The sequence below is a fragment of the Podarcis erhardii genome (genome assembly GCF_964252035.2).
Source record: "Podarcis erhardii genome assembly, chromosome: 13".
In the NCBI taxonomy this organism is placed as follows: Eukaryota; Metazoa; Chordata; class Lepidosauria; order Squamata; family Lacertidae; genus Podarcis; species Podarcis erhardii.
In genome coordinates, this window is record NC_138502.1 from 17,221,419 (window position 1) to 17,248,650 (window position 27,232).

A 27,232-nucleotide genomic window follows, 5' to 3' on the forward strand; every position below is an offset into this window, starting at 1 on the left:
GAGAGGGGGTGAGGTTGTACATTTGCTGGGCCCCCAAAACCAGCTTACTTCCTCAGTTAGATCCCAAAGGAAGACCTTGTTCTCTCAACCTTTGATTCAAGGGTGGGAAACCATGATGTTGCTGGACTTCCAACCCCCATCATCTCTAGACCATTGGCAATGCTGGCAGAGGCTGACGAGAGGTGAAACTCAATGATATCCTGTGGGGCCACAGGTCCCCCAGTCCAGCCCACATTTAGCTGTACTCACCATTCCCCAAATTGGGAAAAATGATTCAGTTTCCCCCCAACTGTGTGCAATTGCTCCATTTTGGCTCTTTCAGGTTCAATTAATACTAATAATAAAGACTCCTGCAACACATAGACAAGTCTGCAGTGTTTACATATCATCCAACGATGCATACATTAAAATTTAAATAATAATTAACATTTTTTTCTTTTTTAAAAAAGAGACATCGTATCATAAAAGGAAATGGGATTTAAAAACAAGAAAAAATGCCCACTTTTCTTTCTTTCTTGTTCTGGAACAGGTGGAGGCTGCTATATTGCCCCCACTCCAGCAACACAGGTATACAAATCCACAATGAGAAGTTTGCCATGGGAGGGGTGGTAAGAGTAAAATTTTACCATTGATATTGCTGTAGAACTAGTCCTCATCTTTCAATTGCACCAATTCTGGGCGTTGCCAGAGCTACCATGTGAATAGCTTCTTGTAAAAGTCAAAAAATGAGATGATTTGGAGGTGGGATGAAGAAGGGGAAGAGAGAGAAGCCTTCTGCAAATGATGCTGGAGAGAAAACTAGCTACAAATGGCCAGAGAGAAAAACTGGGACTCAGAGCCAAACTATCAGTGACATTAAATGCACCTTTATAATTAATATGCACTCTTTAAAAAATGCAAACAGCCACGGTGATTGTGGCGAATAATTATTAAGATCGCAGTAGGGCAGGAGGAGGAATTGAATATTTTCCTTTTCTTGCTGTAGTCATTAAAATGTGCAATGGGAGCTGCCATCCGAATGCAAACAGCAGCTTGGGAGGCACAATTTTTTGCCAGGTGATGTGTCAAACTCCCCCTCCCTCCCTGCTGCAATCCTGATAATTATCAGCACCCCACTCCAGAGTAGCTGATATTTGCATTTAGAAAAATGTGCCTGTTCAATGCAGGCACATTTAAAGTCAGGAGTTTTTCTCAGAACTAAAAAGGGACTATGGCAAGGGAGTGAGATCTAACAGGAAAAGGGCTGTAAACTTGGAATTTCCTAGAATTGGGTTCTAGTAGTATAGAATACAGGCTTCTAGGATTTCGGGGAAGAGTGGGTGACTGATGACAGCTGCTAGGATCAAAATTTCCAGGCGCTTTGGGAGCAATGAAATAATTTAATTGCGCAAGGGGAATGCCTGTTCAGCAGAATAATTGTAAATATATGCTTCCCATAAATTTGGAAAAGTTGAATTGAGAGAATAAAGACGGCTGGTTTGCCATCTTTCATATCAAGTGACCAGATTCAGTCAGTCAATGACACATAATTTCTATTAAGTTCTAATTAAACTTGGCCCTTACCATGTCAGTTACACCCAAACCGAATAGCGCTCTCTCTCACACCCATATTAACTGAAAATTAATACCAAACAGTTTTCTTTTCCTTGTCCTGCCTCGAATCCTTTTGCCTTCCTTCCATATGGAAAGAGTGGATCTCACTGCGACTGAGACCAAACTACATCCCTTTTAAATCCAGGATGTCTCAAACCAGATCTACCTATGCTTCAAGTTTCAACTAAACAAGATTTAAAATGGCCGCTGTCCTAAAAAAATGCACTTCATCCCTGGCTTGCGGGTAATGGGAAGTTTAAAATGCTCCCAACAGAAAAAGACAAGGCCACACTCCTGTTGCAGTCAAAGACCTTTGCAGGCTTACAAGCACTTTGCAGCAAATCTCACCACGTCTTCGCAAAGGAGTTTATAAACTTTTGTTGAAAAGCGCTTCATGTGGCTCTAGCAATCACACCTCAGGACCGTAATAAGTCCTGCAGGACCCCAGCTGCCATACCCAAGGGTTTGCCTGAGGCAAGTTAAGTGGTGGAAGACGAGATTTCTAGTTAGAAAGTTGTGGGACGTGGAGGTACAATGTCCCACCCAATAATTTAGAGCTTTATCTGGTTAGAAGCTGCAGAAGCTAGATCTTCAGCACATTCAAAAGGTCACTCTCTTTTACTCTGGGTTAATTTATATGGAAACATCACATCCTGGCTTCTGACCTCATCAATCACTTATTTGGGTTTGACTGCGGCAGGTATTGGGGAAGGTGGGGAATATCCAACATTGAACCATCCCGATTTTTTCAGCCACGAGAGGTCAAAGTGTGTTCAGGGAATGCTCATCTGTTTTGCGTTATGGAAGAGCCTTTTGGTTTTATACAGGAGTCCTAACCTTGAAGTAAACTGTTTAGGTAGGGATGGGATGGGATTGGGGGGGGAGAGAAAGAGAAGAGGGTGTTGCTTCAAATTTCAGTTCATTCCAGGCAGAACTTTGGCATCAACCACTTCCACCGTGTTGTGTCGCCTCAGCACAGGAGATGCCTTCTTACAGAGATCGCTGGTCTGAAGTCAAAGTTCCCTATCAGATTCCTCTTTCAAAGGTATGGAGACATTTGGGACAAAACTCCAGAGGGAAGCCCCAGATTTCTTGATGGTAGTCTTTGAGCATCAAAGTCTTTGAAAAGAGAAGGACTTTGGAGCGGGGAAAAGCAGAACTGATTTTGCAGACAAAGGTCCAGTTGCCTCTGCAAAGGTTTGTGAGTAGCAGCTCAGTTTCTTGGAAATGGCAGTGACGGCAGTAAAGAGGGACTGAAGGTTTCTTCCGACCCTGTCCCCTGGCTGTGAAGAATCAAGAGCTGTCAAGTCACACAAATGTGCTGGCTATTCCTGCTGTAGAGGAACTGGGTAGTGTTTGAAATTGTGTCAGTGTGCGCATTGGTCTGCCTGGCTCTCTGCTTCCCCCTCGTGGCTGTCAGTTATGTTCACTTCCTTTCGCAAATGCCAACTTAACGGGGTGTAGCAGCACAGCCCTTGGTACCCACTAGAGGCTCAGAGCTGGAATATGGGGAGACACAGTGTAGCTGGTTTGGCAACAGACTCTAAGGGGTGGCCTACACCTTCAGGGAAATGGGTGTGGAACAGCTCTCCCTGGACTGTACCAGCACTAGAATGAAGGTGGGGGAAATCAGGGGACCGAATATTCCCCTGCAGTAAAAACAAAAATAAAAAAAACTTCCCCCTACAGAGAAAACTAGCGTATCAGAGAGACACACTAGCTTACTCTTGCACATGCTCTGCTTAGGTGTGCAGGGTGCTGTTTGTATGCAGCTGGCCAGGGGAAACGTGCAATTTCCCGCCTGCATTCTGAAGTGGTACAGTCCTGAGAGAGCTTTCCCATCTCCTTATTATTCTGAGCATGTAGACTGGCTCTAAATTGGGGAAGCATAAACAGGTATAGTCTGAAGGTCCAATCAGGTGGGGAACCTTCCCTTAATGTAGTCCCAGCGTGTCGCCCTCTCAGTCCAGGTGGGGTCAAGCTGCAGAGGGGGCTTCAAAGGCATCTGCCTGAGTCTGCTGGGGGGCCTAAGACAAGAAACTGCTCAGAGAGGGAGAAGCTGCCCCCCCCCCAAACAGGAAGGCCCACTTCAGACTCTTGCAGAGTCCCTGGCGCAAAGTTCATGCCCCTGTAGGCAAATCCCAGAAGGCCAAGTGGAAGCTCTGGAGACTTGAACTAGGGGAAGGCGGGCAGAGGGCGCCGGGTGTGCTGGCATGCCATCAGGCTGGCAGAGTTGCATGGTGGTCCAACGATCCAAAGGGTAAGGGGACAGGGGGTTGGCTGGTTGGTTTCATGGAGCTCAACGCAGGTGGGTTTGTCGGCAGGTCCTAGAGGGGATGCAGGAAGGTACAGCGCAGGGAGGGAGGAGGAGGGGCTTCATGCCTGCTCCTGCTTCTGCTTCACCGAGATCCGTTTCTTGCGGGCGGCCAGCATCTCGTAAAACGGATCCACGCTCACAGCAGCCCTGGGAGGGGCAAAGGGAGGAATGGGGACAGGTCAGCCACCAATCAGGGAGTTGCCAGGTCAGGAGGGATGTGTGTGCCTGGGGGGAAAGCCTCTGGCATTGCATGGCACTTTGCTCTGTCACAGCTGGTGTGGCACAGCACACCTTGTTTTGGATGGGTCAAGGAGTTCTGGGATTGGTGGAGTCTGGTTCATCAGGAAGAACCAAGCACTGCCCTAGCCTTGGTCTGCTGCCAGCAACCTGTCTGTCTCCTTGCTTGCATTCCATGCAGCCCATAAGGAACAAAATCAGGTAACTTATGGATCTTTGACAAGGTAAGCATGATAAACACTTAAGCAGGGGGTGGGGTGGGGGAGACACAGACTGCCTGAAGTGTAGGAGATGGGATGAAGAGGAAATCAGAACACAGGCTGGACATGTGTCATTTGGGGAAAGCAGGGAGAAGCAGGAAACTGCACACCTGCTCCTGATGGTGGGAATGGTCCCTGCCATAGCTAGGACGCAAGACTTCTGGTCTATTCCCTTCTTGGAAGAGGACTGTGATTCAACAGAAGAAATAAGGAAGTCCGGAGAGCCAGGATTCCTGGATTCTCTAGGTTAGGCCTGATGAACCTTTGACTCTCTAGATGTTGCTGAAATTGCAACACCATCAACGCTGGCCACTGGCCCTGCTTGCTGTGGCTGATGGGAACTGTAGTTCAGCAACTTCTGGAGGGCCAGAGAGTCACTGTATCTGCTCCAGGTCAGTGGTCTGCAGCTAGTAACATGGGATTGGCCTAAGTTACGTAGTAAGAGTAGTATAGAAACATTTGCTTAAAAGGAGTAGAAAGCTGGGGCAGGGGAAGGGAAAAAAAAGAGAGAGGGTGAAATTATATTTGTTGTGGTCAGAGCAAAAGAGGAACATTTTGAGAAATCTTTAGTGTAATGAGAAAGGGAGCCTGTGAAGTTGGGGGGTTTTCCAAGTAAGGGTTAGAATGGGTGACTCACTATCTGTGTCGCTTTTTCCAAAACAGCAAATGCATCACACCTAAGCTCCGCAGCCGCATCACACTCTGACCGCAGCTGTTACACCACCCACCCTCTTAAGAAAAGAGGTGTCACAGCTACACTCTTAACACAACTCTTCTCAAACTGACAAATCTACTTAATTCTCATCCGATCAACCCCAAGTTTTCCTGCAATGCTGCTGGTCAGATTTCTGAGGGAGATGCTTTAATTTCATTTTCATCTGAGAAAAAAAATAGTTTTACCATCATTTAAAAGCTTTGTCCGATTCCCGATCTCAATGGCTGGGGGGAAATGAGCAAAGGAAATTTAAATGAATGTGCCAGCCTTGGGAGCAGCTCTCGGTTCATAGCCCCAGGGTCTCCCCGAAATGTACCAGTTCTAACTTGCTCAACTGCGATGGCCTTCTCCCTCCCTGCCCATCAACTCCTAGGAATCCTTGCAGAAGGGCCGCAGCTCAGGGGCAGAAGCTCTGCTTTGCATGCAGAAGGTGTTGGGTTCAATTCCTGGCAACTCCAGATAAGGCTGGGAGAGACTTCCTGCCTGAAACCCTGGATAGCCGCTGCCAGTCAGTGCAGGCCGTACAGAGCTAGATAGACCAATGGTCTGGTTCAGTATAAGGCAGCTTGCCTACGCTCGCTGGGAATGTAAGATCTGCAGCAGCTTTGCCTCCCCTGAGCATCATATCCCAGGCTTTCTTAGGGAAAAGGCATCTCATAAACCAGCATGTCCACAATGCCAGATGTGCCCTGAAAAAGCTGGAGAGAGAAAGTAAAAAACTGGACAAGGAAGATATACCGTATTTTTCGCTCTATAAGATGCACCAGACCACAAGACGCACCTAGTTTTTGGAGGAGGAAAACAAGAAAAAAAATATTCTGAATCTCAGAAGCCAGAACAGCAAGAGGGATTGCTGCGCAGTGAAAGCAGCAATCCCTCTTGCTGTTCTGGCTTCTGGGATAGCTGCGCAGCCTGCATTCGCTCCATAAGACGCACACACATTTCCCCTTACTTTTTAGGAGGGAAAAAGTGTTCATGCTTATAAAATAAACTTGATTATTTGTTAATGTTAACAACTGTCTGGACTCCGTGTGTACCCGAGAGAAACGGGTTGGTGGCAGCGAGGAGGCAATCACAGTGGTGGCACAGGGATCAACGTCCGAGGACCCTGCGTGATCGCCACATAGCCTTTTAAATGTGTTTATTTTTTGGGGGGGGGATTGTTGGGTTGTTTTTGTTTCAACTATTTATTTGTACTTTTACCTTATATTTTTACCTTGTGAACCGCCCTGAGATCTTATGAAGGGCGAGAGATGAGTCTAACAATAAAGGAATAAAAACAAGTAGTAAAAAAAGAAAAAGAAAAAATGGGGGGTGGTGGTCCCCCAATGTATTTTTAAATTAAAGCAGTTCCCCAAAAGGCTGAATTAAAAGATCAAGGTATATTTCAGGTTGAGGTTAAGGATGGGCCTGGGGAGCCTAAAGAGAGATGCCCTAGGATAAGTGAGGTCTAGAAATCTGAAGGTGGTGTGTCAAATTCTCCGGAAGTGAGTGTGGTATCTTAAGGTTTTAAGAAGGGTTGCAGAAACTATGGCCCCCTCCAGGTATCTCTGGATGCTCAGCTCTCATCAGCCCCAGCCAGCACAGCCAATGACCAGGAGTGATGGTAGTTGTACGTCCAGCAACCTCTAGAGGACCACAGGTTCTCCATTCCTTGGCTAGAGATGGAGGAAGAAAATGCTGTTGATGGGGGTAGGATTCCTAGGACCCCCCACCCCCCGAATGGAATGGTGCCTTATCCTCACTTGATGGATTTGATCCATTCATCCTTCTCCTCCTGCGTTGGCGCCGAAATGCGGTAGACCATGTGGTTCCCCTCAACCACGCGCCCGTCTGCCTCCGTCTTGCAGGCTTTGATAAGCTGGCCCTTGTTGTTGGGAATGTAGAGCTCAAAGCAATTCTAATAACAAAGAAAAGGGAGGAGAGAGAGAGAGAGAAATTCCTGAGAATGGCAGGTGTCTCTGAGCAGCCTCACCCCCTGCGCCTCTCCAGCAGTTCAGAAAGAGGGCTGGGCAGGACACAGGAGGAAGAAGGCAGGTGGGGAGGCTGACCGCACGGGATCTCGCAACCAGCAAGTGGGCAGGAAAACATCATGGGATTAACATTTTGTGTTTTCAAAAATTGCTGCTGTTACTATTAAGAGCTCCTCACCATCTTCTGTGACAGCAGAAAGGCGGAATGGAAGTTCCTCCCCCACCAAACAAAGGAAACGTTAAAGCAGCAATTTGGTAACATTGTTAAATTAATGAGAGAGTTAAAAAATAATAATGAAAACCACATAGGATTCTTAAATAACTGGAACTTGAGTGCCATATAAAAGAAGCATTGGGAATTTCTAGGAATGTATTTGGCTATATCTTAGTGCAGTTCCTGGGATAATTCCTAATGTAGCTTAAATGCATGAAATTTAAAGGAATCTTTTGGATTTTAAAAAACAACAACAACGAAAAAACAGAAGAGGAATGAATAACAATTGCAGTGCTGCAACCCAGTAGTTATGCTGATTTACATGGGGCATCCAATAAAAGAATCACAGCCAAGATGCAAAAACAGCATACGGCAGCACCAACTCACTGGTTTCCGAGGGTCTTCCACTTCCCGAATGCTCAGGTTCTCCAGAGGGATAATTCCTCTTGGTTCCTTGTCCTGTCAGCGGATCAAAGAGAGATGGAGCTGAAATGGAAGGTGCCTGAAACCTGAGCTGGGAAGGGAATGGAGAGGAGGACAAGGGCCTGATCCAAGAAGACTTGGGGGAAGGGTGCAGCTCAGACCTCAGGGCTCCTCCAGCTTCAGCCCTCTGCCACTGCTGCAAACAAGCAGGCCTGGCACCTTCTTCAAGCTTTGCAGCACTTGGCATGCCAGATGGCACTCCCATTCTTTTATTTGTGGCCAAGCTTTTTTTTTGGGGGGGGGATGTGAAGGGTGGTGTGTTTGTTGCTGGTTCTGTTGACCCAGACAGGGCTGAACTTGCAGGACTATTCCCCGTGTCCTGCCCTCTCTGCCCCAAGCAAAGAACTCTGGAGGAGCTGCCGTGCTCCGGGTTTGGGAATGGCCAAAAGTTCAGCCGCAGAGCATTTATCTGCTTTGCAGGCAGAAGGCCTCAGGTTCATTCCCTGGTTATCTCCAGGGCAGGGCTGGGGATGTCCCCTATCTGGGACCCTGGAGAGCCCCTGCCAATCACTGTAGACAACAGTGATCTAGGTGGACCACAAGGTCCGATTCCGTATAAGGCAGCTTCCTCCAGTGCCCTCCTCGGTGGCTGTTCCTCCCGACCCTGGCCGTTTGGGACTCTTGGGCGGCAGATACCGCCCTGGGCTGGGTCTCTTGGGTGCCAGGTTGCTGGCTAAGGGTGGGAGCATGGGATGGGAGCAGGCGGGGAGAGAAACTGTACTAACTGTTGTGTATTCAAAGTAATAGAGGCAGTTGTCAGTCAAGATGAACCAGCGTCTCTTCCACGTCTTCACTCGCCCTCCTGAAAGCAAAAGAGGAGGGAGGGGGGAGGGATTTGTGCTCGCATTGATGCATTTTCTTTCCGCCACTTAACCCTTCCCCACCCGTGGAGCCTCGGGGGGTGGGAAGCCATGCTGACGGACAGAGCCGACGCAACGAAAAAGATTCAGCAGAAGTGTGAAAAGAAAAGGAAACAAAATAAACAAACAAAAAGCTGACGAGGGGAGGCAAACGACAAAGGGGAATCTGAAAATGGCACCCCAGGGTGGGAAGAAGGAAACTGGCAGCAAACACTCAAAGTAACCACAAAGCACAACTGCAAGTGTGGGAGGAAGTTCCTGTAGAATGGGAGTCTGTGGGATATATTCTCTCTTTCATCCTTGTGTGGGTTTTGCTTTGCAAGCACTGGGTATCCCAGCAGGCTACTTTGAGATGAAAGTGACCAGTGGAGGGCTTGTGCCTCGTTTAGCATCCTCTAAGGCAGCCTCCCAGCAAGTTATGTCCTGCTGTTCTGCAACTGGGGGTGGGGGGGTGGGGGGGCAGGAATAGCCTTGTGGTGACCCCTCCCACCCCCTTCAAAAAGAAAACAGAGCTGCAATTTGAAAAAGGCATTTCTGCCTCTAGGCAAGGTTCTTCCGGGAGAGGAGGGAGAGGACTTGCCAGCTTAGGATGCTTCTAATGCGTTTTCAACCTCTATGGGAGGCAGATTTTGCTGATGAACTGGGTTTTCCTGAATAAACACCACTTCACATATTCAGTAAAAGGACTCCTCATGATATGGATCTCCAGGGAACCGCCACCAGTTTCAGCATGCAAGGCAAGTGGTTGCTACAGGCTTGAAGGCCAACTACTTCTACAAAGCTCAGACTTATCCCCAAATTCTTACTCCCAGATGCTTCCACAAAGCCAACAGACATTCCTGGCTTCAGGCAAGGTGAATATGCTCGCATGTCTGTACGTCTAGCTGGAGGTGTCTCATATATGCCGCTGGGCAAATGTTTCAGCCCTTGGGGGACGCTAATTTTGGAAAGAATTCAGTTCATTCTGGACCCCCCCTTTTAAGCTCCCCATTTCGATCCAAAACAAACACACACTTCCTTTCATTCTGCTCCTCCCACCTTACCCATTAAGAGAGTAGTCCTCTGTCTTTCAGATTCAGGACCCCCTGTTAACATGGGACCCACTCTCCATTGTTTTCTTCTTTTTCTTTTTAATAAACATCTCCCACTTTCCTGCTTCTCTCTAGGGTGACCAGATGCAAGAGTGGGGAGGGCTCCTCTGCTTTTAACAGTTACGAAGAGGGTATTTCAGCTAGGGATGTGAAGGCCTGGAAAAAAACCCTGGACAAATTGCCCTTCCATTTCCCCACCCCTGTTTGTTTCTGAAAAACTGGGTGTGTGTGAAATTTCTCAATTTCCCTTGCTTTCTCCCATGCCTTCACGGATTAGGCTATGGGCTGCAGATATTCCTTCCCTCTTAGGGACCCTCAGAAAAGTGCTACTGGAGCCCATCTGACCCCACATCCTGCTTTTCCACCATGGCCAATCAGATGCCTCTGGGGAGCCCTTGAGCAGGGCTTGAAAGCCACAGCCTTCTCTTGCTCTTGCTCTCCAGCGGTGGGCGTTTTGCTTCTGTGCCTCCAGGTTGCTCACAGTCATCTTCTTTAACAAGTACATAACAAGAGTTCTGCCGTTATCAGGCCAGGATGTTGGGCTAGCGGGGCCTTTGGGATAGCCCAGCATTCTGTTTCCACAGGTAGGACACGAGCACACTAGTTCTTGAAAATTAGAGCTGCCCTTTCTCAGCACCATAATATACTTTCTGAGGTGCAGTGACTAGAATTACACCCAGCCTTCCAAGGGCAGTGGAAGCACAGATTTATATGAAGCCTTTATGATACTGGCAGCTTCATTTCCAATTTATTACCTAAGATCCTCAGCTAACAGTGTTTCTCAAACTTAAGACCCCAGCTGTTGTTGGACTACAACTTCCACCATCCCCAGCTAGCAGGACCAGTAGCCAGGGATGATGGGTGTTGTAGTCCATCAACAGCAGGGGCCCCAGGTTTGAGAAACACTGTATTAAAAGGTATGGTATACCTGTCCTCCATTGCATCTGGTCACCCTCTCTCTGATTTTCTCTCTGTCAGGATACTACTACTGAAACCCACTATAGGTCATAGTGTGACCCATTTGATCGACTGGCTGAAGATGAATGCATGAAGATGTGTACTCCTTCCAGTCAACAAAGGAATCTAAGTTCCATATTTAGTCTTCCATTCCTAGCCCACTGAATCTGTCCCTGAGCACCCAGCACAATTCATTTCCAACCCCCCCCCCCGCCTCCCCTCCAAAGAGCACCAGGCAAACCAGCTCTCGGTGGCAAAGCAAAACATGCCCCCCTCTTCTCACCTACCTCCTGGGTTGGGGGGCAGAATTCAGACAGTGGAACAAATGTAGTCCGCGCCGTGGGACGGTGGAGGAGAGAGGGGGGTCAGGGCAGCAGTGGTGGGGAAAGAGGGGAGAAAGAGAGGTGGGGACCGGGGAGTCAGGATAGAGAGAATGGGGGTGAGAAAGAGAGAGAGAGAGCAAGAGAGAGAGAGAGGAAAAGAAGGAGAGAGAAAGAGAGAGAGAGAAAGGAGAACAAGTTACATCAACATAAGGTAGAAGTACATGGTCAAATCAAAAATCCTCCGACACAGACACAGGCATTTGGGGGCATCAGGAGTGGGGTGGGAGGGGCAGGCACAGGGAGGAAGGGTTTAAAATTTTATTGGGGTGGATGTAAGGTGATGGGCATCACTTGGCTAAATAACGTAGACCCCTAAACTCTGGCACGTCACAAGAAAACCTATTGCTAAAAGTGTAGATGAGGTTGGCAGTAGCGACTGTAGCAATGGTTTTCCAAAACATCAGCCTCCGCAGGGAGCTGTGGAAAAGCTGTGGTGAATCTTGACATCTTAACCAGGCCAGGGATCGGGGTTCCAAGTCCACTTCCTCTTTTTTTTTTAAAAAAAAGGTGTTATGCTCCCTACTTTTGTGTGGGGAGTGAGGGGGTTCAAAAAAAATATAACACTGCTTTCTTCAGATGCCTCCATCTTGAAGCCATGCTGATTCAGCCTCCTAACACTCCTCCTCTTTGCTCTTGATTGGCTCGCCTCCAAGCCAAGGGCAGCCAATGGGCAACCGGATTGTACTGGTGACACCCCCCCCCTTAAGGGCAGAAAGGAGGATGTGGTGGTAATGAAACTTGGCTTCCATGTTGCCCTCTACGCTGAACAGGAGGTGGCTGAGGTGGAAGGTCTGCCCTCACTGAAGCTGCTCTAACTTTAGAAGAGCAGTGTCAAGCATGGCCACCCTCATGCCAATACCCCTGTGGAGGACAACAGATGGAGCTCTTGAATAAGGGCTCCCACAAGTCAGGACCCAATAACTCACTCCTATGCCTTGCCACCGCAAAGCTGCCACATTATGCTTCTGGACAGCAGTAGCAGCCTATTCTGGACACTTAAATCATCTCAAGGACCAACTGCAGCCTCACCGGGCCTATTAAAGCCCTGGCCTTGGAGTCTTCCATCTGAGTTACTTGTTTCTGGTGTGAGGATACGGTGCAAGTTCCTTTCCCTCCCTTAGATAAAGAACCCCGTTTCTGACCCATCTGTTGCTCTGAAACGCAATCCTTGCCCATTTGTGGCAGCACATCTATTACAGGGCTGCTTGGACAGTGACACCCATGTTCTACAATTCAAGCTCTGCAATGGCATCAGCGTTTTGGGAGCACCTCACCCACAGACAGCACAGTACTTGGGAAGATGCCCGAGGCAACAGATCCAGCAAACAGTGTGTCTTGGAACTACAGAGATGTGATGGTTTTCTGGCAGAAGTTATTCCAGTGGGAATTTCACTAGTAACCCCTAACTCGATTCTGGGAACTTATTATGATTAAGGAGCAGATGAACGTCAGACACTGAATATGGGACCAGATTTAGGCTTCAACATTCTGCAAATCCCATAGTGGTGGTGGGGTTTTTTTGGTTTTGTTTAAGAAGGCCACTTTCAAGCGCTTCAGGTTGGCTTGAAAACTTATCCACAGCCACTGGCGAAATATTAAGACGCCAGAGAGGAGGGTTAAGAGACATTTCAGTAGCTGATGTCTCCCTACTTTTATAGGGATTCCGAAATCCCAGCAGACCCCTCTCATCATCCTTCAGAGGAGATCCACCTCAATGAGGAGCTGGGGAGGGGGAAGGGAAGAGGAGGGAGGATCCCGGTTTCCGCCAAATCCTTGCAATCCGATGAGCAGTGGGTCCAAACGGGTCATGATGTATTTGCTGGTGGGTGGGGGAAGGGCTATTGGGGTGGATTTCAGGAGGATCCCTTTGATCTGATGAAGAGAGAGGTCATGCTTTAAATGACACAACAGGCGGGTGGGGGGGAAGAGAGGAGAGCGCAGAGACGTGCAAAGATCGCGGGGGGGGGGAGCGGGTAGCGGTGGTGGTAGGGGGAGGGCAAGGGGAAGGGCAGCGGGGAACGGAAGGGGGGAGGAAAGAGACCACAGTATTTAAAGGGAAGTGGGGGGTGGGGGCCACCTCTCACCCAGCTTGAGGAGCCAGCCCTCGCGGTCAGGGTTAAAGAACGTGTGGGTCAGGTCGTTCCCATCGTCCTCAGGGATCTTGAAGGGCTCGTTGCGGATGCTGTCGTACAGATTCTGGGGGGATGGGGAGGAAGGGGAGGAGTTACAGGCAGGATACAGCCCTTCCCAAGGCAGAGAGAAAGGGTGTGTGTTCGTGTTTTCAGTACAGCACGGAGACCACCATAGATACAGCAGAGAAGACAAAACACCAGATAGAAAAAGTGCTCACGACGAAGGGCATTTTTTTGAAATCAAGGAGGTCAAAGCGTCTCACGAGCCGGCGGAGGATTCCTGAGTGGTGAAGACGACTACGACAGCCTCCCCCTCTCCCAGAAGAACGCCCAAAGAACAAAGCAGCAGGCCCACTGAACCCCCCCCCCCCGGCCTCCCCTTCCCCTCCGGCAGGCCTCTCACCCGCAGCAGCTCCTCAGGCAGGTCCCCTCCGTCGTTGATGCCGCGGTTCATGGTGATGAACCTCTCAACAGTGGGCTTGTCGCGGACGTTGGGATTGTGGAGGCTGGTGTTGAGCATGATCACTGCGAAGGAGAGGACGTAGCAGGTATCTGCAGCGGGGGGGGGGGGAGGAACAGAGGAAAAGAACTCAGTACCTGTCTTGGCATGTCCATCTTGTGCAGCTAATTCTGCTTTGGGGGGAGGGGGGGGGCTAGCAGCCAGGCTGCCTTGCTCCCCCGCCAAAGCCCTGCTCATTTAGGTTGAAGCGGCAAAATATACAGTGGTTCCTCGGGTTAAGTACTTAATTCGTTCCGGAGGTCCGTTCTTAACCTGAAACTGTTCTTAACCTGAAGAACCACTTTAGCTAATGGGGCCTCCTGCTGCCGCCACACAATTTTTGTTCTCATCCCAAAGCAAAGTTCTTAACCTGAAGCACTATTTCTGGGTTAGCAGAGTCTGTAACCTGAAGCGTATGTAACCTGAAGTGTATGTAACCCGAGGTACCACTGTATAGATAATTAAAACAGCACAAACAACTATTTGTGCAGATTTTTAATTGTATGTTTGTGGCTTCCTTCATTTCTTGTATACCGCATTTCTTCAATCTGAGCAAAATAGAAGATGATAAAATACAATACGAAATAAATGAAGCAATAAGAATTAAAAACTGTGCAGCATCTAGAACATCTTGTTACAATTGCTACCACAGGCAGAAAAATCTTTTAAGTAGTCTGCCAAGACTCTCTGACTTTGCAGTAATAAAAGCTTTAATTCTATGAAATATTTGTGAGGGGTGTCAATTAAAGCTGATTGCTCTGCAGCTCTAACAGTTTTCTGACTGATTTCTGTGCTGATCCTACAAAATACAGAGGAGGCAGTGCAATTGCGGATGGTTCTACTTCCGCCTTCAGCCAGAGTTTCCTTTGTTTGGATTTGTTTGGCTTTGGTTTGGTTTGTTTCCCAGCTTTTGCAAAGAGAGAAGCAAAGCAGCAGCAGGCAGGTAGGTGAAGGAGGCTCGTTCCTCTCTTGTCTTATTAAACCAAGGTAGGATTGCCTGAATGTGATCGACAGAACTGAATTTATTTTCCATCCCGGAGAACACAGGAGCCCCACAATTCCCAGCACCAGATAAGAGTCGCATTCCCTTTTCCAGAGAACCCAGTACCTGTGGACTGAAAGACTCCCGGGTTGCACAGGCAATACCGCTGGGCAAAGGCCTCCATCATACGGTCAATTTTCTGGGCTTCTCCTGGCAGTCGGAAACTCCACAGGAATTGCCTAGATTGGGTTTAGAGGGAAGACAGAGAAAATAATGATTTAAAGGTTGTGGGTTTGAGCCCCATGTCGGGCAAAAAAGATTCCTGCATTGCAGGAGGTCGGACTAGACGACCCTTCCAACTCTACAATTCTATGCTTTTATGCCTACTCCGTAAACACTGTGCCTATACTTATTCTCTGTATGTAATATTTCGTAATTTTGGTCATGCAAGTTAATGCAAATGTAACAGAACAGACCTCTAGGACAGTGTTGTAACTGATGACTTTCTAATCCCTTTCTAGCTCTATTACTCTGATTTTTGTGTGTGTGTGGAGGAAAACATTGTTGTTGAAAAGAAATGCCTGAAAGCCTCCTTATGGTGCCTTTCATTTGCTGCTTTCCTGTGGAGAAGCAGCTTTCCAATGAAGGTGACCGATATAGTCACATTTACACAAGAAATATACACATGCAGCTAACAGAATTCTGTGTACTGGGTATAAAAAAGCTGTGCTCAAGGAGAACGGGAAGGACATGTGACTGCACAGGAGGTTTCTCTCTCTCCCTCAAGGAATGCTGGGAACTGTAGTTTGTTAAGGGTGCCTGGAATCGTAGCTCTGTGAGGGGTAAGCTACAGTCCCCAAGCATTCTTGAGGGAAGTCATGTGCTTTAAATGTATGTTGTGTACGAAGCCTGAGCATACAAGGACCCCACCATGTCTTCTTTGCTTGTGGCATGTGGTGTGTCTGTGGGAAGGCAACCATTACACTTCAAGACTCGGATGGATTTTTGAGGCAGAGGAAAAGAGCCAAGAGTGCCCATCACTGGCTGAGGAAAATGCCACTTTGCTGGTGCCATTCCCGCCTCTCTCCCACCCAGCACAGGAAGGGAGAAGGCGAGAACATGCAGCTAAAAGACTGGGAGACCTATTCCAGCAGGCCAGGGCTTTCTATTCTAGAGGAGGGGCTGAGTATTCCCAGACTCACCTGAGTGCCTGCACAAGGTTGAGGTCAGTAAATTCATGCAAATCGACAAAGGCGTGGAGTACTGCGATATTAAACTCCTCCCTGAATAAAAGGTGGAGAGAGCTACAGTTAAGACCTCCCCTTTGAACCCACCTCACTCAGCAAGGCCCACACCCTTGTCTCTCTCCTGCTGACTACACTCCCTCTGCTAGGCAAAGCTACTTGTCATCCCATCCCTATGATCCTTTCCCAGGTCCTGGAGACTCCAAAGCTCCACCACCATGGTGGGGTATAAATGCTCACTTCTGTGAGGCTATTCCTCCCACATTCCCCAATCCTTCTCACCGCTCGCCCAGGTAGTCGCCAATGGCCGTCTTGTTGAGTCCTTCCCCTTTGTAGAGGAAGCGGGCAATGTCCTCGGGGGTGGAGCGCAGCAGTTCATTTTCCACCAGGAACTGGATTCCCTGCAAAAAAAAAAAAAACAAAACAGAGAAGCTGAGAACCGTAGGATCCAGAGCTCAAGCATGCCCCCAACCTAACAAAACATTTAAGTCATAGAGATACTTCCCAGAGAGTACTTGGGAGGACTGGCTCCCTAACCCACTAAATTGCAATTCTGAGGCAATTGCAGAGAACTCAGGATTCACAATTCTCCTGTCCAGCAAAAAGAAAAGAAGTTTCCGCTACCTTTTGACAGGGGTGGGAACAGTTGGCCTTCCAGATGCTGTTGGACTCCAACTCCCATCAGTCCCTGCAAGCATTGCCAATGGCCAGGGATGATGGGAGCTGTAGTTCAGCAACATACAAAGGGCCACACGTTTCCTATGCCACAAACCCCAGAACAGAAGCAGACAACCTGCACCCCTTGGCCTAATTTCAAAAGCAGTCAGTTCTGACCTCTGTCAAGTGTCCATTTTCTGTCAATCCACTGAGGAGGGAGGAAAGGACAGGAGAGGGGGAAAGAAAGGGAGGCGGCGACAGAAAGATAGCGGAGGTGGTGGCGGGGGGAAGAGAAGGGATTCCATCCCACTTGTGACTCTAGCCCTGCCCTCACTTATCATGCAGTTCCTGAGAGTTTAGCCCCCACCCACCTGCCAACTGTAATGCCTGATCAATGTCAGAATCCAACTGGTGCATGAGAACAATAACTATCACCACAGCCGGGGGGTGGGGTGGGGAGGGGAACTGTGTTCCGCCTGTTCCAGGTGGATGGCTGAAGGTGCTACATATATTTGGTACCAGAAACAGTCACTGCATGCACACACCCACACCCCAGCCACCTACTTTTTTGGGATCCATGTTGAATTTCTTGCGGCCCATCCCCATCTTCCGGTTTCTCTGAAGCGTTTTACTGTACAAGACAAGGAAGCGCACCCATCAGTCCTTTGGCCCTTGAAAGAACAAAGGGGCTGCAAACCTCTAGAAGCAAATGGAAACTCTGGGGAAATGTACATGCTACTTCCCACCTGCACTCCAAAAATGGTACTGCCAGTCTCAGAAGGACTGTATCACATGCTTACCCCTAAGCGGCCAACCTGGCTCTGAACGATGGATTATCAGAGGTGACACTCTTCACCATGACAGGCACGGTAGCAGACACTGAACATTCTTTGGAAAATTGAAATAAGTGGTAAGAACAGCCTCGTGCCACAGCCAACCAAAGATCCATTACGGCCAGGACCTGGTTTCCAACACTGTCTGCCTGGCAGTTCACAAGCCCTTGTAAAAGTGGTGAAGTTCACAAGCACTTGTAAACAGCAAAATGGAACCAGAGAACTCATTTGTTTACCCTATGTTACTCATTAAGCAGGGAAGTTCTAACTTGAGGCTGGCATTGACATGGGAGGAATCAGGATGTGTTCACAGCATGGTCAGCATGAGGTTCTATGGGGCACTCTACAAGGAGCTACATTTTCCCCATCATGTACCTTGCATACAAAGGGGACTGTAGCACAAGGTTTTCTGGGATATTTCTCTGATAGTTTACCATGGTCTCTAGCAGCTGTTGGAAAAGAAGAGAGGAAATCTCCTACACAAACAAGTATTTATTGAAGCTAGTATTTTGAATTAATAGGAATCCCTTTTCAATATAATATAAACATACATTTATGTTTGTGGAGCTCAGTAAATGTATTTCTGCACACCTGGAGGCTTCTCCACTCCTGGTTTCAATTAGGGCTGCAACCTAATCAAAGTCATTTTAATCCATTAATCACCTGAGTTTGGGCTGATTAATTGACTAAGCTTTCAATCACATTTGCATATGGGGAGAAACAATTATTTCTGAGGCAAAGATGTACGTGTGAGTGGAGGAAAGCTTTCTTTTAAGATGTTTTTTAAAACCTCTTGTATTCACACACACTTAAATATATGCTGCCTGATTCCTAAGGGACATCCTTTTGGTCAGCTGACAGTTTGTTTTTTCCAACATGGAGTAATCTAACTGATTAATGGATTAAATGCTGCAAGAAAATCCCAGGCAATCAAAGAATGGCAGGCAAGGAGGTATTGGGATTAGCACATTCTGAGCTTGAAAGATGCTGCAGGAATGAGGTTAGTTGCTGCCAGAAAGGCTTGTCTTGGCACCATGATATAAACAACATTCTGGAAGCGGCCACACTCTATACTGCAGCCCTCCAGATGTTATTGCACTCCAACTCCCATCAGCTTCAGTCAATGTTGCCGATGGTCAGTGATGATGCAAGTTGTAGTCCTGTAGGATCTGGAGTGCCACAGGTTCCCCACACATATTGTTAAGGAATCTCTGACCAGTGGCCAAGGCAGGGCCATGTCCAAGTACACAGGAGACTGCTTCATACAGCCAGACCATTGATCCATCTTGCTCAGTACTGTCTACACTGACTGGCAGCAGCTCTCCAGGGCTTCAGGCAGTGAGTCTTTCCCAGCCCTATCTGGAGACACTGGGGGCAAGGGACCTTTAGCACCAAAGTGAGATGCTCTACCAGTAAGCTGCCACCTGTACAAGAAGGGAATCCCTCACCTTCCCTCGTTGGCTTCCAGCCCCTCCACCTCATTCATGGCTTCGCTGAGCTCATCTCGCAGCCGCTGGATTTCCACCAGGAGCTCCTGCTTCCGCCGGCGGATGTTGTCCAACTCTAGCCTCTCCTCTGGCGTCAGGTCTGGAGGCACTGGGGCAGGGGGAGAGAAGATGGGAAGAAGTGTAATATTCTAGCCATTTTGATCACACTACTCTGCTGGTGGCAATGGAAGTTGCAGCATGGAGGTGGGCACCAAGTCAGAGGATACAATGGGCACAGAGTCAGCTTTGCACCCTGGAAGACCAGTGTTATAAATCAAGCAGGGAGCCTATGCAAGTCGAGAAAGGTTCCGAACTGCTCTCTCCAACTTGCAGAGGGCGATGGGGTGCAGAGTCAGTGTATTCCCTGCCCCCCACCGCTATCCCTCATTGTGGGAGGGATCAGAATGCCTGGATAGGGTCGGAGGCAGATAAGCATGGTAAAGAAATAGAAAAAGCATAGAAAGGGGGTTCCATGTGGCAGGTTAGGGGTAACTAATACTTTAGATGGTTCATGGGATTGGCGAAGAAGGAAGAACTGCCCCTGAAGCAGAGTGAATGGGGAAAGCTGAAGAAGGTGGGATTTCCATTTCTATGTCTACTGTACAATCCTATCTTACAGAAACCCCTTTGACATATAAGCAGCACATAAATAAATCTTACTCGGAAGTGGCAGTGAGTTCACTGGTAAGTTAACTTCCAGATAGGACTGCAGCCTTCCAGATAGGATTCTCAGGCAAAGGATGGCTTTTCCCTATTTGAACCTGCCCAGACCCTTCTTTGCATGCCACTTCCAGGGGAGGTTTATAGTATGGTGACAAGAAAATGGGCCTTTTCTGCAGCAGTCCCCCATTTATGAAATGCTCTCCCCAGGGAAACCTGCCTGCAGCCAACCTTGTTATTGTTTCAGCACCAGGCAGCGGACAGCACCAATGATACATTTTACTGTTACATCTTTTTTAAATAACGTTGATGCAATTTTATCATTGTATTTTTACTTTGGCTGTAAAATTCTTTGGGATTACTTCAGTAGGAAGAGATGTATGGATTTAATAATCCTAAACCTCCAAGAGTATTCTCTGGGTCGGACAAAGCTTGTACACTGGAGAACACACATTCAATTAATTTACTACCACACCACCCCCATCACATTAATAATGATCCCCATTCAGTGAGGACTGAGGAGCGAAGTGTGATCTGAGTTAGTGGCTGCAAACATCTGGATGTGGAGGGTGATGGTGCTTCCAGTTTTATAATGTGGTGTAGCAATCAAGAGACAGACTTGTGAATCTCCCTCAGCCTCCAGTCTTCAATATGAGGACAGATAGTTGCACGCAAGATAGTTGCAAGGCCTGTTGCTGCCTGTAGGTCTAAAGTATCAAACCACAAAAGGGGGTGGCCAGTGCATGATTCACCCCTCTGGGCCTGTCTCCTTTCTAATCAGCCTCTAGGGGTAATCAGGGAAAGAAGTTAGTAACTCTTCTCGGTCTCGCAGTTGGGTGTGACTGGATCATCCAAACACTCCCAATACCCAGATGTGGCAAAATTAACTGTCCTCAGATGAGACAGCATGGTGTTGCGGTTAACACGCCACACTAGGACTAAGAGATCTAGGTCACTCCCTGGGTGACTTTGGGCCACTTACTATCTCTCAGCCTAACCTACCTACAAAGGTGAAAATAGGTGCATGTGAAAGAGAACGAGGTAATTTAAAAAACAATAAAAATTATGCGAGAAAAAAAAAAAGAAAGAAAGAGAACGAGGTAGGCTGCCTCAAGTCCCTTGATGGGAAGATAGGATATTAAATAAATAAATAAGCTTTGCCTGAGCGGCTTCCTCCAAGATGGCTTCCTTTGCAACATTTACTTATTTATCTTAATTATATTGGCTGCTCAATAACGTAGTTCTCTGGGTATCTCAAAAATATAAAGATGAAACTATCATAAAAAACAGCTGCAGCGTAAACCTTTCCAGGAGAGAAAGACCTAAAAGCAAAGCTGAGGCACGACACACCATGAAAGCAGTGGGATAAAGCAAGACCGCGGGTTTAAAAAGCCTGGGAGGATAAAAAGTCCCTCATCTAGTTCTGAAGAAACCATAAGGAAGGTGTCAGGCGGGCTTCTCTGTAGAGGCTACCCCACAACCAGGGCACCATTACCAAGGAGACGGCTCTCCTGAGTAGCCTCACTTAACTTGGGTTACAGTCACCCCACACATGTAAAGCAATGCGATGCTACTTTAAACAGCCATGGCTTCCCACAAACAACCCTGGGAAGTGTAGTTTGTTGAGGGTTGCTGAGAGTTGTCCAGGGCAGTGTTTCCCAACCTTGGGCCTCCAGCTGTTTTTGAACTACAATTCCCATCATCCCTGACCACTGGTCTTGCTAGCCAGGGATGATGGGAGTTGTAGGCCAAAAACATCTGGAGGCCCAAGGTTGGGAAACACTGGTCCAGGGATCTCCATATTTCCCTTGCTGAGTGACAATGACCAGAGTTCCCTGTGAAGAGGGAATGAGTTGCTGGGTTCTGTTGCTTTGTGAGGGGATTATGGGAGATTTCCTAACAACTCCCAGCACACCAGCAAACTACACTTCCCAAGATTCCTTGCAGGAGGCCATGACTGTTTAAAGTGGCATCATAAATCATAAATGTGTGGTGGGGATGTGGCCTTGGTGAGGACCTTCAGAGCAAGGGAGATACACTTGGAACAGCAGCTTTTGCAGAATAGCGGTGTGTATGCCACAGATAGCCTTTTGAGATTGGGTTGTTCTTATTCTTAAATGCAGTAAAACTAAGCTTTCCCCACTTTCTCCCTCTGTGTTTGCAAACTGTGCTTCGAATTTTAAATTAAATTCATTTTAATGAAAAGGATATGTTCCTTATCTCTCAGGAGCTGCTGGAGGTGAGGGAAGAAATGCTTTGCAGGGGAACCTGAGATGACACAAGTTCTGAAGCACTTATATAAACTCCTGAGCGCAATTAATCGGCGGCACTAATAATTAATTAATTGTGCTCACACTGAGCTTTCATCCAGCACTGGGCTCACAAAGCAACTTCAAAATAAATAAATAAATAAAATAAAATAATAATCAATTTATTTACCAATTTGTTATTGGTAATAATGATGCCTGACCTTCCTGTGCACTGCAAATAAAAGGCAGCCCCTCCAAGAGATAAGATCCTCTCTGACTCATTTTCCAAATATTCCTCCACCCCCGCAGAATGTTTAGCCCCGGGACACAGACACCCCTCCTCCCAAAGAGAGAAATGGTACAGACCATTATTTAAATTATTGTAATTTTATTATTTAGTCTTCCCTCCTCCGCCAACTGAAATGGCTCTGCCGGTTAACGCCACCCCCCCGGCCACTCAGCCAATTGGTCCGACCCACACGCCCCCTCCTTACATTGTAATAGGTACTCCCAGCTGCTCACGGCAATGGTACATCCCAATCCCCCTCCCGCCACTAGAATGGTACAGCCTTAAAAAAAGACACCTCCGCCCTGACAATCGAATGCTGTACATCGGGTATGGCTCACGTCACCAGATCCATACAATTTCCATGTCTCCCCCTTAAATAAAATTAGATGGCCCACTCGCTCATCTCCCCCCTGTCACTGGTATGGTTCAGCCCAGCCCCACCCCTCTTTGTAAGGGATCGGCCCCGCCCCCTAGTCTTCTCGCTCAGAATGGCTCGGCCCGCCTACCCGCTTTTCCCATTGTAGTTACTGGACGGTCTCACAATGCTCCCTTCCGCCTGCCTCGCCCTTCTTTAGGCTTCCCCGTGGCCGGGTCTCAGGGGTCCCTACCATAGATGCCGTCCTCCATGGTGGCCAGAGTGCCCCTAAAGGGGAGAAATGAGAGCTCCTCACTTTCTCCGTGTCTCTCTTCGGGGCTCCCAACGGCTGCGCCTTCCTCCCGCAGCAGCCTGGTCCTGCACTGAAAGGAACGTTCCGCCCCGTGCGAAGGGCGTAGCCAATAGGAAAAGAGAGACCCCGCGGAAGGCCACTTGACAGCTCGGAGAGGGAGCCAATAGACATGGCGTGCTTTTCCTCAGAATTGGGATGTACGTCCATTTCAACCAATAGGCACCTCCCTGATGATATTGACAGGGGAGCTATTCAATGAAATCTGGGACTTCTCCTAACAGCCCGCCCGATATCCTTCTGTGGATATGCAGTCGACGCTATAGACTTTCAGCTGTCCCACCCTATACGCTTACCTAGAAAGCAGAGTTATAACTCACGATGTCTGAGAGGGCGCTTCCTGGTTCCTTTCCACGCTGTTTCCATCCGTGGGAAACCACGAAGAACGCGAGCCTTTTCGTGGACCATTGATTATGCAGTAGGACAGCCAAACAAAAGGCAGCGCCAGAGAGAGAAATCCGTCGTGCCCTTTATATCTCAGCCCTTATTTCACGCGATAAAGATAACGCGTGTATAGCTTTTAAACGTTTGGAAACACAAAATCCACACTGGCAGCGGCGCAAGTCCAGCCCATTCCCACATCACTGGTTGGTTTGATTATGTATAGGTGGCCGCAGCGGGGGGGGGGGGGTAGAGGTTTACGACAGCCCTGCAATGTAGCCTATTGTTCATATTATGTTATAGGCCGGGGTGGTTTGGATTTGCGGCCCCAAATTCCCCATGCAAAACACTTGGTCGTCGAATTCCCCCTTAAGCCTTCCTGCCAGAATCCAGTTCTCGGTTGCATAACTGCAACGACGCCCCACTGACTTCCATGCAGCAGTGCTGCGGCTTTATGTAAAATCCCTATCCACATCCACCCTGCCAACGATCAGGGTTAAAGAAAAAAAGAGCACGACATTTTTCCCCCGTGGGAGGACACGCCCAGTCTCAAGTATGCTAGAATCCTCGATGTCTCCGTTTGTTTCCTCTTGGCAGCTCTCGCTTCTGCCCGAGGGTAGGAAGAATATTATTCCAGTTTTAAACCCGGAAATCCGATATCCGTTTGAGAGTCTATACGACACAAGTCTATGCACTCCAAAAGAGACCCTTGGTGTCCCGCCCTCGTTGCTTTATTGTCAGTCATGGCGAGTGATGTGCAAAGAAGCCAATAAGAGAGTGAGAGAAGGCTCTGCCTGACGCATGGCCAACGGAGCGGACTAGAAAGGGAACACGCTGTTGCTAAGAGGGGCCTAGGCGGTTGCCATAGACCCCAGCAGCCTTACCTAGTAATTCAGTTGGGTAAAGCAGGCCTCTTTATGAATATTAAAAATACAAAAAGTCGTGCTGTACCTTAAAGACTAACACACATACAGTATTTAGGCATGAGCTTTTGTGGACCACACAGCCCACTGCATCATGGGCACGAAGTCAATATCCTCAGTTGCTGGTGATGTGGGAAAACTCCTCTTGAGGCCCATTGTACAGCCAAGTCCCTTTTACTCACCAGCAATGACAAGTGACACCTGAAAATTCTCCAAGAAGCAAAGTTTTATGAAATATACTCAGAGTCGCAAAGTGATTTCATGCTCTTTATTCAGCTCATAGTGGTGAGGAGGAATGAATGAAAGTCCCCTCAAAGTATCTGCTTTATATACATTATTTACACAATGGGCTGCACATGATTGGCTAATTCTGGAATTCTACTGTAAGCCAATCAGGTTGTGGATTCACTTATATCTGGAGCATGATTGGGTGGTTCCTGCCAACCAATCATACTGCTGCATTGTTCTAGGACCAATCAGACTGCTGCATTCTGAATCCTATTGTTCTAGGACCAATCAGACTGTTGGAGTTTGGATCCTATTGTTCTAGGACCAATCAGACTGCTGCAGTTTGGATCCTATTCAACTCAGTACATAACATTTTATTTCTTACATGTGTAGAAAAGGTTACAGCAAACAATCAAGAAAACTATCAGAGGCTAGAACCTCAATCTTCATTCACACATAGTTTATACAGCAATACAGACTAGACGTGCAAAGCACTCATTGGTATGGTGTAACAGCTCATGCTAACTGCAAATACAGGTGTTTCCACACTAGAGCTATCTAGGCATTTTCCTGTTTATACATCTAAAGGTCAAGCCCTTGCACATGTCTATATCTTTCATTTACACACTTCTCTGTTCTTTCTTGGTTCCTCTCTTAAAACTTGCATGATGGCAACAACAAAAATCAAAATCAAAATGGTGTCTGCCTGGTTCAAGATGGCATTAATCTGGCTTTCAGTTACAACATGTTCACTGTATATTGAAGTGTCACTGATTTAATAGGTGCCAGTCCTCATAAGATTTACAATAAAAGCCAAATTTTCCATCACCTCTTCAAGAAAATTACTCTCTCTAGATAGAATCTTATAATATCTGATAAAGCTGGGCACTGAGGGAGAAATTTGTTTGAATATATTTGTGGAAGCAATGTTCTCTCCCAAATAATAATTTGGAAAATGATTTCACCACTAGCACCATAATTACGATCTCATAACTCTAATGGTTTTTCATGTTCATTTTTGTATGAGGGCATGCACTCCCCCAACTAAGTATCCCTGTTTACCGTGGACAAATGTATTTCTGATATGATCTCTCCCAGATTTGTGAATAACTTCAATAATATTGTTAGCATTGTAGGCAAGTGTGCTAGAGTTGTCTTTCTCCATAATCCAGCTCCCTTCTTTCTTGCTCTCAAAGCTTAATGGGGGTGGTGGTGGAGAGTGAGATATATATATACAGCATGATTCTAAATTAGCACATTTACATTACTAATATGTGAATGTGTAAAAATATACACACAGTTGTCACCCCTATTTTCATACCAAGGATCTCTGAGTCCTGCCTCAACACTCCTATTATTCCGCATAGGAACATAGGAAGCTGCCTTTTACTGAGTCAGATCATTGGTCCACCCAGATAAAACTGATTGACTGAGACACTCCAGAGTTTCAAACAGAAGACATTCCTAATCCTACTTGGAGATGCTGAGGATTAAAGATGGGACTTTCTGCATGCAAGCAGGTGCCCTACCACTGAGCAATGGCTCTTCCTCTTGTTGAACACTTTGCTCTGTATATAGATTTGTTCTCCAATATTCCTGTTCAAAAATAATAAATGAAATCTCATGCAGGTTCAGAAGTAAATTCCCTTAAGTTCAGTGGGACTTACTACTAAGTAAGTGAGCATAGGAGTGGAGACTTATTTGGTGTTTGCTGCTTTGGTTAAACATATGTTGGAGAAACATAGTTGCCCTAAAATCTGTTATCAGTGGTTCAAAATGTGATTTCCCTGTGTGGGAAATGATACTCTCTGTACCCAATATGGTGCCTTGTTGCCCATGCACATGCAGAAACCTGAAGAATGGGCAGATCTAGCAACTCCAATTAACAATGTTTTAACAAGGCATCCTTAAAGGGCAAAAGTAGGAACAATGCAGGGACCATGATTTATCGGGGCAGACAAGAAAATAGGGGTATGTATCCCTAATAATGTAGTCCATGCATTGGTGACCTTCAGTCTGGATTTCTGCAATGTGCTCTATGTGTGACTGCCCTTAGGCCTGATCTGAAAGTTTAGCCAGTGCAAACTGCAGCAGCTGATGGGAGCTGACAGCTGACAGCATGTGGTGTCTCTGCTAAAATATCTGCATGGGCTGCTGATGTGCTCCTGGGCTACATTCAGGGTTCTTATATTAACATAAAGGTAAAGGAACCCTGACCGTTGAGTCCAGTTGTGAATAACTCTGGGGTTGCGGCGCTCATCTCGCTTTACTGGCCGAGGGAGCCGGCGTACAGCTTCCGGGTCATGTGGCCAGCATGACTAAGCCGCTTCTGGCGAACCAGAGCAGCGCACGGAAACGCCGCTTACCTTCCCGCCGGAGAGGTACCTATTTATCTACTGACGTGCTTTCAAACTGCTAGGTGGGCAGGAGCTGAGACTGAACAACAGGAGATCACCCCATCGCAGGGATTCGAACCGCCGACCTTCTGATCGGCAAGCCCTAGGCTCTGTGGTTTAGACCACACCGCCACCAGCGTCCCATACATACATATATATGACCTTGCTATTCCAGCTGTGGACACCAGAGGGGGTGCTAAGATAATTATATTAAACCCTACACTTCTCCAAACAGAGGGATGGGGAATAAATGCAGGTGATCAGCAGGCTGCTGTGGGTTACTCTCATGGGGGTGCTGACAGATCTGAAGGGGAACTGACTGACTGAATATTATCCTGTGTGTGAGTCTTGACTCTTTGAGGCTGAGGCTCAAGTGTCAAGGGGCAGCTGGCAGGTCAGGGCAAAGAGTCATTTGTGAGCCATCTGTCTCTAATAAGTTGCTCTGTGGATGCTGATTAGTTGGA

General features: G+C 47.5%; 1 protein-coding gene across 2 annotated transcripts; it reads right to left on the reverse strand.

Annotated features, from left to right (window-relative positions):
• Positions 1-362: 362 nt before the first annotated feature.
• On the reverse strand, positions 363-23,229 carry CYTH2 (cytohesin 2). 2 transcript variants are annotated; one of them, XM_081837450.1, is made up of 12 exons: positions 22,787-23,229; positions 18,879-19,026; positions 17,162-17,228; positions 16,223-16,341; positions 15,899-15,979; positions 14,823-14,935; positions 13,619-13,767; positions 13,167-13,279; positions 8,518-8,596; positions 7,697-7,768; positions 6,868-7,022; positions 363-4,057 (listed from the first exon to the last, which is right to left on the reverse strand). In XM_081837450.1, coding segments are annotated over exons 1-12 (1,185 nt in total). In that variant the 5' UTR covers positions 22,788-23,229; the 3' UTR covers positions 363-3,969. The 2 variants fall into 2 exon arrangements, with proteins under 2 accessions (XP_081693576.1, XP_081693575.1); XM_081837449.1 differs by having other exon boundaries at positions 8,518-8,594; positions 13,168-13,279; positions 22,724-23,225.
• Positions 23,230-27,232: the final 4,003 nt, after the last annotated feature.

Coding starts and splice junctions, on each gene's coding strand:
- CYTH2 (XM_081837449.1), bottom strand. Junction 7,769..8,517: donor ATTACTTTGAATACACAACA/GTTAGTACAGTT, acceptor ATCCGCTGACAG/GACAAGGAACCAAGAGGAAT. Junction 7,023..7,696: donor TGGAAGACCCTCGGAAACCA/GTGAGTTGGTGC, acceptor CTTTGTTATTAG/AATTGCTTTGAGCTCTACAT.